The sequence below is a fragment of the Corylus avellana genome, chromosome 1 (assembly GCF_965113065.1).
Source record: "Corylus avellana chromosome 1, dhCorAvel1.hap1.2, whole genome shotgun sequence".
Lineage (NCBI taxonomy): Eukaryota > Viridiplantae > Streptophyta > Magnoliopsida > Fagales > Betulaceae > Corylus > Corylus avellana.
The window spans coordinates 3585831-3603176 of record NC_142490.1 but is presented as its reverse complement, the minus strand read 5'-3'; the positions used below and the strand labels follow the sequence as shown (position 1 = coordinate 3603176).

At 38.0% G+C, this 17346-nt stretch overlaps 2 protein-coding genes across 3 annotated transcripts; both read right to left on the bottom strand.

Annotated features, from left to right (window-relative positions):
- Positions 1 to 64: 64 nt before the first annotated feature.
- Positions 65 to 7866, bottom strand: LOC132172537 (rhodanese-like domain protein). 2 transcript variants are annotated; one of them, XM_059584049.2, is made up of 9 exons: positions 7638 to 7866; positions 7364 to 7525; positions 6621 to 6726; positions 6187 to 6391; positions 5085 to 5166; positions 4280 to 4362; positions 3082 to 3214; positions 1607 to 1772; positions 65 to 1233 (listed from the first exon to the last, which is right to left on the bottom strand). In XM_059584049.2, exons 1-9 carry the CDS (start codon positions 7809 to 7811, stop codon positions 482 to 484), a joined length of 1863 nt encoding a protein of 620 aa, XP_059440032.2. In that variant the 5' UTR covers positions 7812 to 7866; the 3' UTR covers positions 65 to 481. The 2 variants fall into 2 exon arrangements, with proteins under 2 accessions (XP_059440032.2, XP_059440033.2); XM_059584050.2 differs by lacking the exons at positions 3082 to 3214; positions 4280 to 4362.
- Positions 7867 to 8616: 750 nt separating this feature from the next.
- LOC132170355 (importin subunit alpha-4) lies at positions 8617 to 16628 on the bottom strand. Its single transcript, XM_059581306.2, has 10 exons — positions 16117 to 16628; positions 15184 to 15280; positions 15004 to 15095; positions 14776 to 14907; positions 14304 to 14489; positions 13990 to 14153; positions 13689 to 13767; positions 13101 to 13229; positions 9700 to 9827; positions 8617 to 9277 (listed from the first exon to the last, which is right to left on the bottom strand). The coding sequence occupies exons 1-10, from the start codon at positions 16348 to 16350 to the stop codon at positions 8896 to 8898; spliced, it is 1623 nt and encodes a 540-aa protein (XP_059437289.2). The 5' UTR covers positions 16351 to 16628; the 3' UTR covers positions 8617 to 8895.
- Between the last annotated feature and the right edge of the window lie 718 nt (positions 16629 to 17346).

The following is a 17346-nucleotide window of genomic DNA, read 5'->3' as shown; positions in this document are numbered from 1 at the left end:
TGAGATAGTAGTAATGGTAGTCATGGGTAGTTTCTTGAGAAGGTAGCATGTTGAGAATCACAACTTCAAAGTAATAATATGTTTCTTGTGAAAACAACCAGCTTAATTGTTTAAGTAGCACCCAGCAAAGGGGTTCAATTAGAAAGAAAATCCAAGGCACACATTCACACTCTTCTAGAGCATACAGAGTTCAAATGAATTTGAAGAAGGGAATTTATCTGGCTAATAGATGTCCCATGCAATCATGAAATCCATCTCCTGTGACTCACAAAGTTGCTGTTAACAGGATTTCAAGATCTAATCTCTATTTAAATTCTGGCAACTTTATAGCACCTTCATGTATTATGAATCTTCAAATGCTAATGAACCATTTCCTTGCCTTCTGAACTCAACAGTCCCAGATATTAAGATGATAATTGAGAATGCTTCTAGCTAGATTGCTTTCTAATCACCAAACTTTGCCAATAGGTTTTTAATTCCGTCATAGGAAACGTTGAAGAAAATTTTTAATCTCATCGATATAGGGAGACCGAGTAGGAATTATATGACCAGAGTCATGTTCAATTATCCCACAGCAACCATCATCAAATAAAGAAGCAAGGTCCCTGCTAGCTTGGTTTGCAATCTGCCTGTCCTCACCGTGGTCACTGCCGAAAATGTGAAGCGAAGGGCAGTTGATCGATTGATGCTCGAACTCGGATAATTTAAGAGCAAACCCAGAGCACAAAATCACAAATCTAAAATCCATTTCACCTTTTAGCCTTTCTAGTTGTGCAGAGACTAAAGCAGCCATTGCGGCTCCCTGAGAAAATCCCAGGATCCCATCAAATGGCCCTTCCTGAGAGAACACAGTCTTCAAATATGCCAGTGATACATCAAAGCCGCCGGTTTGCTGCTGGTACTGGAAAGGATCAAACGGACCATCTGCGATTTTCCAATCAGCTCCACTCGTTCCACTGAAATCAGGTGCTACTAACCATGCAAACTTTTTCTTACAATTCTCAGTCAGTGGAGGACGGATTTGGTGTAGTGAAGGTGATGTGCAATCTCCATGTGACCCTGTGAAGCAGGGTTGGTAAATGTATGGTAGTTCATGTGGTGCATCAACAAAAACTAGCTCAGCAATGTTTTTGAGTTTTTTGGCTAATGATGCAGTTCTTCCTTTAAAACTGGAGGCATTCTGCCGAAACCCATGCAGGCATAAGATTCTGAGTTTTCTTGGAGACCTGTTATCTGTGAAATCACATTTATTATGATGTTGGGAACAAGAAAATGGGGGCAAAACATGGAACTTTCAACTCTTGGCAAGTCACGAAAGCCAGTACTCAATGAAATATTTGTCAATCAACCATTAACAAAAAGGAAAACATTTACCAAAAAAACAAATTCCATTTTACAGTTGTTAAACAACAATACTAGTGTATCTGATTCACCCAACTAAGGAACTGTTTCTGAAAGTAATAGATATGGCCATATGTATATGTGGTCTGTCAATGTGTGTATGATAGCGGTTACTACCAGCAACAAAGTCAGTAATATAGATCAATTTACTCTATCTAGAAGGGAAGGAAAGATCAGTTGAAGTGATGCAGATTACAGACCTTACCATGACTCCAAGCCAGTTGAGATGAGAGTTTGGTATCTGACAAAACAGTTTTAAGCTCAACTACTGATGCTTCCGCCTGAGTTTTGCCGTTTCCGTTTGATGCCACAGACTCAACACCCTTGCCATGTTTCAGGCAGAGCTCGCAAACATATAGAGCACCCTCAATCTGCAGACCATGATAACAAAATTCAGAAGCAAAAGTACAAAATATGAAAACTAGAATTTCAACTTTTTAAGTACTTGAAAAAATTTTCAAACAGACAATTGGAGAAAATGGATAAATTTTTGTCAAAAAAAAAAAGGTCAAAAAAAAAAAAACATTGTTGAGGTCCATGTGGTTTGACATTTTATCAAATCACTCCTTAAAGTATGCACCGTTATCAACTCACTCCCTCCATTAGATTTTTTAACAGTAACCAAGGACATGTAGGCTTATAGCCATGTCATATTCAATAAAATTTCGACATGTGTACATATGTTTGAGTTAGCACCACCCCATCATTTTAAAAAATGCCACATTAGAAAAACTAACAATAAAAAACAAAAAAAAAAAAAAGGGAAAAGGAGAGAGAGAGAGGTGGTTGGAGGTGGTTCCTTTGGGGGTTGGCCGAACCACCCCAATGGCCATTAGGGGGAGGTTTGGCCACCTCTTTGGCCCCTGTGAGTAGTTCAGCTGTCCCTACCTGACATTTGGAGTGGCCAGATCACCCCCAGTGGCCTTTGAGGATGGTTCAGCTGTCCCCAAATGCCCAGTAGCGAGTGGCCAAAACATAGAGAGAGAGAGAGAGAGAGAGAGAGAGGTGGTTGGGGGTGGTTCCTTTGAGAGTAGTCGAACCATCCCAATGGCCTTTAGGGGATGAATTGGCCACCTCTTTGGCCACTAGGGATGGTTCAACCGCCCCTACCCCACATTTGGAGTGACCAAATCACCCCAATGGTCTTTGAGGGTGATTCAACTACACCTAAATGCCCAGTAGAATGTGGCCAAAACACCCCCAAACTCTAATGGCGGTGGCTGCCCACCCCCACTCTCTAAAGGAGGTGGTCAAACAACTCCCAAAGGCCATTGGGGGTTGTTCTCTTTTTTTCTTTCCTTTTTTTTTTCTTCTTTCTTTTTCCTGAGGCGTCAATTTTTAAATGATACGTGACTCAAACACATATACACGTGTCAAAATTTGATTAGATATGACATGGTTATCAGCCTACATGTCGTTGCTCACCCTTAAAAAAATTTAATGGATTGATTTGATAACAATGCATATCTTAACGATTGATTTGATGCATTTTAAACCTTAGGGAATGATTTGATAAAAGGTCAAACTACAAGGACTCTACAATATTTTCCTTTAAAAAAATATATATATTTGCAAAAAGTTTTCAATCTCACTTCACACAAGTATCATTCAAAACAAAGAAATTTAAATCTAAAATCACTCAAGCCAATTTCTAATCATGAAAAGGATAGTTGCCTGTACCCTGCAACTATCACAGACCAAAACTAGCATCCTACAATAGGCGCATCGGCAGCGTGAAGAATAATCATCAAATGAAGAGCCACAAAGAAGGCAGGTAGAAATAGTTCTCTCGTCTGAGCTCCCAACTGCTATCCTACCAGCACCAACAAAAATGGTAGGAATTACTTCAAAGTTTGCAGCATCATCCATGTTATTTTCACCAGTTTTAAGTGTTAAATATTAGATACATATCTATCAAGAAAGCCTTAATTGCAATATTGGTTAGACATGTTATTTACCCTTTTTTTCTTGGTAAATTTACTCAAGCTCCCAAGAGGAAATGTCATTGACTTTTTAAAATCAATACAATTATATAAAGGTCATCAAAAAGGGGATACAATCCATAGGAAATATATCCCAAATGAAGAAAAGAAAAGTGAAAAATGAGAACAAAAATAGATAATTACAAGCATTCTAAAGTTGAGAACATCAATTATATCTAAGAAAGAGCCTGAAGAACCAAATGAAGAATGAACCAGGTCCACATGTCATTTAACAAAGAAATACATGTATATATGTACATAAATATGCATAAAATGCCAAAACAAATCCAAAAATTTTATTTTAGAAACATGGTATTCTCATATTAACATAGTGTACTTTCTTAGCATATGTCAAACTGCATATAATAAAGACATCCGATGGATATAACCCAGTTGTTTTAAATACTTGATGCACAGTCGGGACCACAATTAGGTTTAGGCACTTCAAATTCATTGATAATATAAAATTCAAGGGTAGTTACATGGCTGCCACAACTGCTATTTATAAGATGGTAAAATTATTAAGCCCGCTCACATAAATCATAGCCCTTAAGTCCAATTCTAACGAAATATATCGCGATGATTAAAATAATTAAAAATACTCGAAATCCCTCAGTTGATATTGCTCATTCGAATTGATGTATCCCTCAAAAAATGCCACAAAGTTCTTTGCTCTGGAACCTAAGCTCATGACCAAGATCTAGTAAATTTCTTTTAGGTTGAGACAGAGAAAAAGGAAACTAATAGTTCAAAGAAATGGGGTTTCCAATAGCTATTTTGAATATGTAACACTTGCAAATTCCAATTTGCTGTCTTATAATTTGGTCTTAACATGATAATACTATATTAACATTTGTTAAAATAATTAGAGGCATTGAAAGACTAAGGTGTCATACCGATGGTCAAAAACAAAATTCTTTCCTTCGAAAAATCCACCATCTGGGAATTGTTCTAAATAACGCTGTATCCCACCAAATAACTGCAACGAAGCCCATACCACAAGAAATATAATCATTACAATCATGGACAAGAACCATAACCTTATCCCATATTATCAAGGTAAGTACATTTTTTTATTAGCATACATAGAATTTTTATGTAAATGGCAACCAAACAGAAGACAGAAGTATTCCCCAGTTTGTATCATCTCTGGAGTCCTAGCAGATCTCTCCAATACAAACACATCTTAGTGCATAACAATATGACAACCAAACAACACAACTGCTTAAGCGAATATGGTAATGAATTCCTCATCTACGAAAGCTTAAATACCCTAGGCCATGACAAAACTTTGGAAAGGTAATAAAAAAATACCTCACTATTAAATGAGCTTGTCAAATAAGCATACAATAGTCTATGTTTCAGGACTAGATAGCATCAATGCCAAGATGGGATATGCATACGATACAATATGGATATGGCAGTATGTGAATTCTTGAAGAGAGTGGATACCATACGGCAGGGATATTTTAATTAATACATAACTACATACATAAATAACAAATGCTAAAAGGCATAAAACATGTCGAAACGATAAAACTAAGAAGCTATTAGTTTGATTGTGTGAGAGAGAGAGAGAGAGAGAGAGAGATTAAAAAAGAGCTTGAAGTGTACTTCCCAGATTCAGAAACAATTTTCAAAGAAAACAACAGAAGTAGTAACAAAATTCTTTAGGGAGCAACTTTCTCTACAGGAGCTCACCTGAAACACATTCTCAAACCCAGAACCTTTAGACCTAATATATGCCGATGCCATCTCACACCTTATCCCTCCAGTGCAGTACCTGTAATAAAAACCAAGAATAAAGATTAAGAGTCAAAATGAAGCATGAATCGCAAAAGTAGAAAAAGAGAAATGACTTATATGTAAGTTTTGCCCATATACAAAGAAAGTAAAAAAGGGAAAACAATTATCATGATAGTTCCTAGTTAAATTACACTTCTGAGCAAGGTGTATTAGCAAAAACTAGTTAAATTACACTTGCTTTTCCAATCAAGGAGTAAGCAATTGACAAAGTGTAAAAACCCATGAAATTCAAATAAAAAGGATTAAAAATGAACAGCACTGAAATCATTATTATTAATCCTTTCTCAAACAGCTAAAATCTCCTGGACTCAATTACTGAATTTATAAACAATTAAAAATACATGAGCTAGTCACTTGAATATTGCCTCCTGTTCATGACCACCATATTTCACATATTTATGGTAGAAATAGTACAAGACACTCTTTTTGGATGAGTAATGCTACACACACTCCTACTTCCATACTTATTAACGTGGCTTTTAAAATCACCATTGGATCAAAATCCATTAATGATCCATCCCAAATTCAATGGTAATTTTAAAAGCCACATTGGGGAGTGTGGGAGTGAAAGATTGTGTAGCATTACTCTTCGTGGGTGGATGCCTGGATGGTTGCTCTCAATAGTTCTCGTTTTCTAATTTTTTTGGATTTTCTAGATTTGTGTTCTTCCTCTTCTCCCTAAACAGGCTCCACGCATAGCTAGAGATAAGACACATACATCCTATTTTCCCATCTTAAGTCTCTAATAAAGGCTGAAGTACAAGTATCATCATTCAGCTAGGAAAAAAAAACAATATATATCGACACGATTTGCAGCAGGGGGGGAAAAAATCCAAAAATCTCTTACACAGCTAAGTAGACCAAACAAATTTCTTGAAAAATCAGTTAGATAACAATTCATTCTTATGATAATATTGCTACAGTTGTGCAGCAAGATAAACAAAAAGTAAGTAGCACGAACAGTTGGCAGAATTTTAAGTTCCAAAGGAGCGCTTACATAAGAACACGTTTCCCTTTCAATTGCTCAGAGTTATCATCTATCCATGAGGGCAGATCACTATACTGCCTGATTCCCGGATCCAAAGTTTCCACATTTGGTGCGTTGAACTTCCCAATTCTTGTCTCATATAAATTTCTTGCATCTAATAGAACAAGTCCTCCATTGTATGCTGGACTATCTTTCTCTGAAAATTGCCCTTGCCCTGGAAAACATATACAAAATTTAAAGCTGATCACTACAATTTCCAATTAGGTCCTCTATAACAGTATCAACTGAACAAACCAAAAAAAACAAAACAAAACAAAACAAAAAACAAAAAAACGAATTCTACCTATATATTAAAGGAGAAAACATAACCAAAAACTGTTTCATGGCAGTCGGTGCAAATCGCAGCCAGTCATGATGAGATTATGACGGGAAAAAGAAATTACCAGCACTCTGAAGAGCAGAATGAAATTCAACTGCAGACAGATGAATCCCAGCGTTTGAAATTTCAGGTGACTTTAACAATGGGTGAGAACTAAGAGTAACCAGTTCCTGATAACAAGGTAAAGTTATATTATTAAATGGTTGGAGGAAATGCAATAACAGAATATTGTGACTTAATGTAGAAAACATGAATCAGATTATTGATAAGTCACGATACTCAAGTTTATATCTAGAAGAAAAGGTCAAAAATTAGTATCAAAATACTAACATAAAAAATAATAAAATAACATGACAAAACCCTGAAACACCAAAGAGTCATGATATTAGTCTTGACAAAACCCATACTCCCCTCCTTCACAATTACTTACCAGCAAGCAAATCTACCAACATAATTAGAAGCATATAGCCATCTATTGCATATATTCCATGACATAATGAACACAAGAATTATCAATCTTAGACTTTAAAACTAATAAAATCACAAGTAAATCAGTCAAAGCTAAGTTTCTTAAAAAAAGCACAAGTGAACTATGAAAAGAAGTTCATGCATACAAATTTGGTCTTCGATTTTTATCTTTAGAAAGATAATAAGCGATTCTAACACCAAGAGGAGAAACCTCACCACAGGGTGCATATGAAGAAGACCGCAAGCGTGCTCAAACTATAAGCACCATAAAAAAATTTTTTAAAAAAAATTTTTTTAAAAAAAAAAGGAAGAAAAAAAGAAAAAGGGAATCATAATCACCTTGACGACTCGAATGGAAAGCGCATTGAATCCACATTCCTCTGCAACCTTGTCATTCAGTGGGCGATCACAAGCCGCGAGCTTGAAGTCAGTCCCTTCAAACAAACTATTTGACCTCACAGCAGCGACGTGTTTCTCCAATAACGATAACTTCCCGCCAACCTATTTCACACACATCACCATTTTGAAAAGAAAAAATGAGACCTGAAAAAATTGAATCTTTTGCATTCTCTCGAGAAACAAACGGAAAGTGAAGTGGGGTAGTGGGGCCTACGGTGACGTTGACGCCGTTAGGAGAGAGGCGGACACGGCCGAGGAGGCCGAGGGAATTGCAGTTGGACTCGTAGAAGGCGACAAGTTCGTCGAGGTCGGGGATTTCGATGTACTTGTAGTAGAGGAGGACGCCATACCGCTCTTCGTCTTGGGCTTGGGCTTTGGGCTCTGCCATTGCTAGGGTTTCTATGGAGCTTTTTGAGTTGCAGATTGTACTTGTAGAGGAAGAAGGTGAGGTAGTGCTTGCAATAAATAAGCTTGGGGACTTTTTGGTCATTAAGTCTAATAATAGCCGCTGCCTTTTTTTTATTATTATTTATTTATGAAAATGCTTGAAAACCACATTTTCATCTAATTTTTATGCTTATTTTTAACTATGACAGATTGAAGATGCTACGTAATAAAAATAAAATAAAAGTGTAATTTTTACATTACATTACGTTTGGCATGTGAAATAGATATTCCATTAAACAAATAAATTTTATTAACAAAATAGAATAAAATAGGACAGATTATTCATTAAAGACTAAAGAGAAGTACTAGAGAGCTAAACAAATGAGCTTAAAAAAAATTTCAAACTGACGTGACAAACATAAATGGCAAAAAAGGGAGAGAGAGTTGCATTTTTTTTAATTTAAAAATTTTTTTGGATTCATTTGTTTGGCTCTCTAGCACTTCTTTTCCTTAAATTAAGGTAATAATCATTCTTCTCTTCCTTAAATTAAGGTAATAGTCATTCACTCATGGATCATAGAAATGGATACTCGAGTAATTAGAGTATGTGTATTCTTTTAAGCATTAACCATTTTATTCCGTTTTCTATTTTCAATAAAAGCTATTCTTTTTATCTAATAGAATCATTCTCCCTACCAAACATAACCTTAAATTATGTTTGTTAAAAAAAAAACCTTCAAAGACTCGCTGAACTCTCAACTCACTAATAAATATAATCCAAGAATCACAAACACAGACACAAAAGCTAAGAAGTAGAAAAGTGATTTCAAGTAAAAGGAACCACAATGACAACTTTTAAGCTATCATGTATAGAAATACACATCAAGATGGAAACCCGCAAGTTGAGAAGCTGTAACACTTGTACCAAATTTCATAGACAAATAAATAACCTATGTGCCAGACCAAAAACCCCTGACCCTTGGTAATAAAGGAAATACAAAAGAAGTTTGATAATTTCACTGAAACAAGGAAATTAAGGAAGGAAGCCTACAAGGCTAGAAAACAGAATCCTAAACTCTGCCAATTTAGCCAAATTTGAAGCCGCCAGGGGGGAGGCTGGGCTGGTTTGTTCCAAAACTAAAAACTTGCTGATTTCCATTCCCATTCTCCTGGAGGTTCTGCTCTTCTTCTTCTTCCTCGGCCCAGTATCTCTCCAAGATCTTCACAGCCTTCTCATAAATTTCATTGTTGTCATGGCTCTGCAGATTCTCAATCTTTTCCAACCCATCACTTTCATCAATCAATTGCGCATAAACGTTTATTCCTTCATGCATTCCCATTTCTTTGTCAGCCTCACCCACCTTCAGAATGTTCTCAAGCCCTTCTAGGCACACTGTCACGATCCTTGGGTCTGGACAGATAAGAAGATCACATAGCGGCTTAATGCAACCTTGGTTGACCAGGAATCTACAAAAACATTGATCATGCGTGTAAGTGCAAGGCTTTGTCTAATGCATAATATTGCAAAAATATCAAATGAATTTAAAACATGAAGTGAAATGAATCAGTTTTCTTGCCCACTGCAAGAAGATTAGAACCAGAAAGTTTGTTTGTTTTAGAACCAAAAAATTACCTTGAACAAGCATTAACCATTTAGACATTTGTTTTAGAGAAGCTGAGCCTCATGACAAGGAGTATATGATATTGGTATTCGTATGATTTAGATTAGCAAAAAAAGGAAGACGGGAGCAGTGTGAAAAGGTTTATGGAAAAGAACATAAAATGAACCACAAATAAAGGCACCAGTAACACAGGTATCTAGGTATCCATGTGCGTTATCACAGGCATATACGTAAGCCACAAAGGGCTAGTGTGAGAGTAAAGCATACTGAATCTGTTCATGAGATCCCCCAGAGGTGGCATTCGATATAGCCCATGCGGCCTCCTTCTTGATGTCAAACTCAGCATGTTGGAGAAGATGTACAAGAGGGAGAATGATATTGGCCTCAATAACAGCCTGTAACACAGAATTATAACCAATAATAAGTTTAAGGAGTTCAACAAGTAAAATTCTCAAAGCAATGATTATTTTTGAGCAAGTCATTTACCAGGAGAAAGGTTTCATTTGCTATCCAGAGTCAATGTTACAACATAATTGGCGCGTTAGACTTAAAAAATGTACATTCATCTAGCATCCTAGCATCCTTGTAAAGAACCGAACACCAGTTCTCTTAAACCTTCTTGTCTATAGGATGAGAAGCACATGCAAACCCACAACGGTCCACATTTATAGCCAATCTGTAGAATGGTTTTGTTGGGCAAATGATATGGACTCCGAACACAAGCCACTAATCACACGTGTATGGACACCGACGTCAAACACCATCAAATCAGAATCCATCCCAGAGATGAGTGGAAGATCTCCTTCAAGATGAAGGATGGTTTATATGAATGGTTTATCATGCCAGTTTGGCCTCTCAAGCGCTCTGAGTACCTTTATGAGAGTGATGACACAAGTGCTAAGGCCTTACATGGATAAAGTCCTCATCATGTACTTCAATACCATCCTCATATACAGCAAGTTAAAGGAGCAATATTTGGACCACCTCACTCAAGTTTGTGCCAGCCTGAGAAAAGAAAGCATTTGTGCCAACCCTACGAAGTGCTTCCTCACCGATAGAGTCATCTTTTAAGGGTTCATAGTTTCCTATGAGGGAATATCTGCTAACCCACAGAAAATTCAGGCAATCGTAGATTGGCCTGAGCCAAGAATATCCATACATTCGCAATTTTCACAGGCTCACTACCTTTAATCGTCGATTGATTAAAGGGTTTAGCACCATTGTCTCCCATCACGGACAGCATGAAGCAAGGTGAATTCAAGTGGACAAACGCTACAACTAAAGCGTTTGGGGAGATGAAAAAAATGATTGAAGCCTCGATCATACGACTCCCAGACTTCACGAAAGTATTCAAAGTAGAGTGTGATGCGTCGGGTATTGGCATAGTGAAGTAATTAGCCAGGAGCGTCACCCGATAGCCTATTTTAATGAAAAACTAAATGAGGTTAAACAAAGTACATAAACTTATGATAAAGAGTTTTATGCAGTAGTAGTGCAAGCCTTACGCCACTGGCACCATTATGTACTACCGCAACAGTTTGTCCTATATACTTTGACTATGAAGCCCTACACTACCTCAATTCCCAAGAGAAACTCAATCATAGGCATGGTTGTTGGGTCGAGTTCTTGCAAGGTTACTCATTTGTGTTGGAGCATAGGTCAGGAGTTGAGAACAAGGTGGCCAATGCAGTTGGTCATCGAGTAACTTTGCTCTCCATGATGAGTATTAAGGTTACAGGGTTTGAAAGACTCAAAGAGGATTATGAATCATGTCTTGATTTTGGAGAGGTATATATAGCCATAAGAGATGAACAGCGCCCTATTGCAAACAACTATTACCTTCAAGATGGATATTTATTCCAAGCCAACAAGCTTTGCATCCCACAGACATTAGTGCGAGATTTCCTAATTTGGGAATCACCCGGGTGGCCATTCAGGACACTTTGGGTGTGATAAGACTATAGAAGAAGTGGAGCAGAGACATTGCCAAGCTGATTGGTCAATGTCAAACATGCCAGTTGGGCAAGCACAAAAAGCAAAACATTGGCCTCTACACTCCCCTCCTTGTGTCGGACTACCCTTGGCAAGATGTCAATATGAACGTTGTGCTTGGGTTTCCACATACCTTAAAGAAACACGATTCCATCTTTGTGGTAGCGGACCGCTTTACCAAGATGGCCCACTTCATTCTGTACACCAAGACTACAAAAACTTCTAAAGTTTCAAAGCTCTATTTCAATGAGGTTGTCAAATTATATGGTCTTCCCAAGAGCATAGTGTTTGATACGGATGTTAGGCTTATGACTTATTTCTAGAAAACCCTATGGCACTGGTTGGTACGAAATTGAAGTTCTTCCTCATCTAAAATCCCTAGACAGATGGCCAAACAGAAGGGGTCAATTGTAGTCTAGGAAATCTTCTATAATGTCTGGTGATTTGATTCTCCCTACAGCTCAATTTGCTCTGTCAATAGGCGTGAGTCCATTTGAAGTTGTTTGTGGCGATAAGCCTAGGAAACCTTTAGACCTTCTCTCGATGTCTCTGCATGCTAGGCTTTCTGAGTCAGACAAAGCATTTGCATATGAGTAGTTTGATTGCTGGTTGGCACTTTAGTTTTTTCAATAAGGGGCAGAGCGTTCATGACTTGCATATTGATGCTATTTTGGATGAGCAAGTTGTTTAAACACAAACGGATCACTAGAGACACGTTGCAACAACTTGATCTTGACCTATTGCTAGGGTTTCTGAGTCAGACAAAGCATTTGCATATGAGTAGTTTGATTGCTGGTTGGCACTTTAGTTTTTTCAATAAGGGGCAAGAGCGTTCATGACTTGCATATTGATGCTATTTTGGATGAGCAAGTTGTTTAAACACAAACGGATCACTAGAGACACGTTGCAACAACTTGATCTTGACCTATTGGAGTACTACCAAAACTGCTAGGAGCCACACTCGACCGGGTTTTCCCACCCCGGGAGTGTTTGTGCGAACACCAGACACAGACCACCGATCACACATGTATGGACACCAGCGTAAGTGGATGGCCTAGCCTATGACCTTGGTTGTGTGACTGAGAGATGGAGAGTTTGTTATTTCACATTTTATTGTTATTTGTTATTTGTTATTTGTTGTGTGATTCTCTTCCCATGCAAACATGAAAGAGCAGCCAATAAGCAAATCATCAAGAAAAACAATCTTCCACAATGTTTGAGAAAAATTTAAAGAAAAAAAAGGGAGGGGGGGGGGACAAGAAACCAAAATAAGCAATCAAGGATGAGGAATAAAGAGTCAAGACAGCACATTTGATGAAGCAGCAAATTATATAGCTTCCATATAAGAAATTAGTCCACTACAAACAAGATGAAACCTTATTTGTCTAAGGCATGGGGTAGGCAGGGCATCCTTCCCTTGCACTCCCCTGCCAAACAAAAAAGGAAGTGAAAAACACCACTCCGTTTACTATCTGGTAATGGTCAAAGAGAGTATATTTTAATATAGTTTCAATCAAGAATACAACACAGTTATCAATTTTCGTGCTAATGATAATTGGCCAACATTATCATGCAACCAAACGATGATGAGTGAGGATTTAGTTGGTCCTATTTATATAGTTGGACACATCGGAGAATCTTCATGCTACATCATATATATAAAGAGAATTATGTACCTGTATTTGACCTCTATTCCCAGCTGTGATATTTGAGATCGTCCAACAAGCTTCTTTCTTGATGCTTTTTTTGTGATTTTGTGTAAGAAGTTGATAGAGACAAGGGAGCACTTGGTTGTCAATTACAAACTGAAAAATACATATTGGGGTCAATTTGTTGCTATGTATAGGGAAGAAAAGACAGCAGTTTCATTCAAATGCACACATGAGAGAGAGAAAGAGAGAGAGGGTAAAAAAATCAAATATGGATAGCTACATTAATTAACAGTCTTCTAATACATGCTTATCAAAAAAAGATTGATATTAACTTAATTATCCTCTTTCAAGGATAGAAAATTGAATTAATGTATGCAAAAAAAGTGTCCTTAATGTAACGGCTTTGTCACTTCTAATCAATTTACAATAAAATGTAAAACATAGGTGCAAAATATTAGAGATAAATCAAAAGCAATTCAATTAAGAACATAAAAAAATCAAGCACATGGTACACAATTGGACAAACCTCCAACAGTTAGAAAACAATAATGACCTTGACCAATGAGCAACATGGTGAGAATTTAAACCGGGTGTACAAATTATTGTCAATACCTGTGTCTGTGCATCATCACCCGTAACAATGTTTCCCACAGTCCGAAGAGCAGGTATAAGAACTGTGGGCGAAGGATGACTTAAAAAAGAAAAAAACAAACAAACAAACAAAATTTAGTCAGTAAAATACAACACAACTATAAAGAAGAGCAACAGAATACAACATACACACACACAAAACATAGATGGAGGTATATGTTCTTGAAGCATCATAAAGCAGAAAATGCCAAACAACCATGCTAGAATATATGGAGGTCAGTGCCGTATACTCGAGAGATTTGTAGAGAGCACAGGAACTTACAGCAGAAGCTCCACAAGTCGTGGGCAGACACCTGCTTCAATAACAGCCTGAATTTTATCATTCGGGCCATCTGAAAGATAAGATAGGGCCCAGCAAGCATCAGTCAGAACTTCTTCATCATTCAGGTGAATAAGTTTCCGGAGAACTGGTAAGGCAGGCTTCACCTGACATAGCCAAGGACAGTTTTTATCATCACAATAATTTATCAGCATATGTTGCACTCGGGAAGGATTCAAGTCAACATTGAAAATATATTATACTTCATCCACATGGCACAGTGACTAAAGAGTGAAATTACAAGGATGAATTCTCACCTGCTCAAATGGCGTTGGTGGCTTGCCACGACAGAAGTTAGATAGAGTCCATGTAGCATTCCTCAACATGGACAATTTTGAGTGTTCATTTAACTGAGATAGTAACGGCACAAGTGCACCATGACCAAGAACAAGATCCCTACAACTTGGAGAATCACCAGCAACATTACCTAAAGCCCATACCGCCTGTTCAAGACACAAGAAAGTGGGGATTGCAAAAATATTAGGAATGAAATCAAAAAAGAAAACATATCAGATGGGAGATAATTAAGCTAGGAATTATTTGGAATTTAGAATGAATATAGAAGTATGAAAATCCAAAGCTGAGCATGCATAAAAAATCAGAGATATAGAGGGGCAGAGTTATTTTGATAGGGAAAAAAGCTCTGAAAATTAGAAAACAAAAAAGCATAAACAGAAAAGTCAAGCAGATGACTTCCTGAAATTTATAAAACAAAAGAAGTGAAGCAACCTGCTCTCTGACATCATCACTAGCAGAGCTAAGAAGTTGCACAAACATGGGGACGGCACCATGCTCAATTACCACTCGTGTATGCTCTGATGTTCCAGATGCAACATTGGTCAAAGCCCATGCAGCTTCAAACTGCGCGTAAAAGCAAAGTCAGTCTTGGCATCATATTGAAATCTCGTACCAACAATTTCGCTTGCATAGAAACTTAAAGCTATAACGAGTCCCTACTTGCAGTTGGGGCAGATCATGCCTTCCCAGAAACTCCACAAACCGAGGAACCACACCTGCCTTGATTACCTCATCAATTGGAGGGCTGCGCTCTACATAAAAATTCAGAAATGCATATTAACAGTTAACAATATCCAGGGAGATTCCCTTAAAAAGATATGCTGGGAACTTCATCCATACCTATTGATAATAGCTTTCTAAACTGAGTAGTGGCTTCCAACTGTGAAGCAGGATCATCAGACCATACTCCTTGTACCATCACAGGAATACTTTCTAGCTGTTAAAGAACAGTGCAACAACACCAACACACATAAAAATCAAACATCAAAGCCTAATTATCAAAACAGATAGCATTGAATAGAACATTGAAGATTCAGTTTCTGAATTAATCTCGTCAATGGGGCGTTACACTTAACATCCACAAAGATGATTCTGATAATGAAAATATACTGAAGGTTTATATGATTGAATGCTCATCAAACTCAGATTTAGGCAGCTCATGTTTTGGGTGGTCCAAAAAATTAAAACACCTAAGATTCAAGACCTATTAATCTTCTTCTATCCTACATTTCATCAATAACCCATCACAATTTCAGATAATTCCAACAAACAAGGTTGCGTCAGAAAAACCATAAACCAATTTGTTGTGTCTTTGGCAGTTGACTTGAAATTCAAGTTTTCTCTTATCTCCAACAGCGAGAAACCAAAGAATCCAACTTCTGATCTTGCATTTCTCAGCAACCAAACATAGAAAACAAGAAAACCCAAAAAGCCATCAATCAAAACGATGAACCTATCTAGACCAATATATAAGTTTTCTCATCTCCCAAACCACCAAAATCCTAACCCCTAAGCTTCAAAATCCAAATTCCTCCCATTTTCCTACATTTTCTAATCAACCAAACAAACCACAAACCAAATCCACAAAAATTTAAAAACAAAATAAATCAATCAATCAATCAATCAACCCAATATTAAAACTTTCATCAAAGTAAAAGTTTCAGATAAAAAATAAATCCCACAAAAAAAGCCATCAAATAATAAACCCAAAACTGCACAGATTCAGCATAACAATTTAAAAAATAAATAAATATGTAATAAAAGGAGCAATACCCGCTTTTCCAAAGCGGCGGCGTTTTGGGACGCATCGGCGAGCTGCTGAATGGGTTGGGAGTTAAGGCCGAGGAGGCCTTCTCTCCGCTTCTTCAAGAGATTGTCCTCGCGCTTGCTCTTCCTGATCTCCACCAGATTGTCCTCTCTCCTCCTCCGAGCCTCTTCCGCGTCCACCCCCGTCTTGTACGCCTTCTTCCGCACCTCCGTGCGCGTGCTGCTCGGCCGCAGAGACATTGTGCCCTCGCTTTTCGGTGGTTCCGCCACAAATTCCTCCGCTCCGCAACTGTTCGAAGCAGAGAGAGAGAGAGAGAGAGCGAGGAATATAGATATTGAAGACGGGTCGGATTGAGGGTTGTATTCGGTTGGGTAGAAGGTCCTTTAGTATTTTTGGGGGGGTGAGTTAACTTGCTGGCTCAGGTTTCCTTATACGTGTGGGGGCACAGCGCGGCATGTGGCTAGGAGCTTTCAATTTGACTCATCTCCCTGGCAGTGGCTTGCATCAAAAAATGGAGCTCGATAAACAAAATTGTTACCGTTGGCAATGAATACATCATGTAGATGGCATGACTTCTTGAGTTGGGCTTCCCATTTTAGGATTCTTTCCTTTTTATAATTACTTAACACAAGAAAAGTAATATATGATATTTTGTGATTATTTAGTTTAGGAAAAGCAAAGCAACTAAAAATAACACTCTTCTTAAATTGATATCTTTAATTGTACAATAATAATAATAATAATTGGTTTAACAATATGTGCTAACAATAACACTTGTCAAACACATACCCTAGCTCCCCCCCCCCCCCCTTCCCCCCTCCCTTCTCCGACTCTGTTCTCCCCCCCCCCCCCATTTTTTTGTTTACTTTCTTTTGTTTTACAGGCTCAAGCTCCACCGGGACGAGTGTGCCGTCCACTATTTCTACCTTGTCTTATTCTAGGGTTGATGAGGCTCATGGATCGAACTATTCAAAACTCGATTTACGTCCCTTTGTTGAACCCACCTCGACACGCGCCCATCCACCGCGCACTCTGGCCCCGCCCGCTTCCAACGGCTCCTGCCGCTTATGATTTCGGCAACCCACGACCGATCATTATAGGCACTCGACTGCGCATTGCCCTCTGGCCAGAATCCTTCGGTAGCCTTCCTCTGGCGGTGTTTTGTGGCCTTTTGTGTCTTTGCTTTATTTTTCTTGTTTTTTCGTTGTATTTTGTGATCCTGGCATTTTGATTGA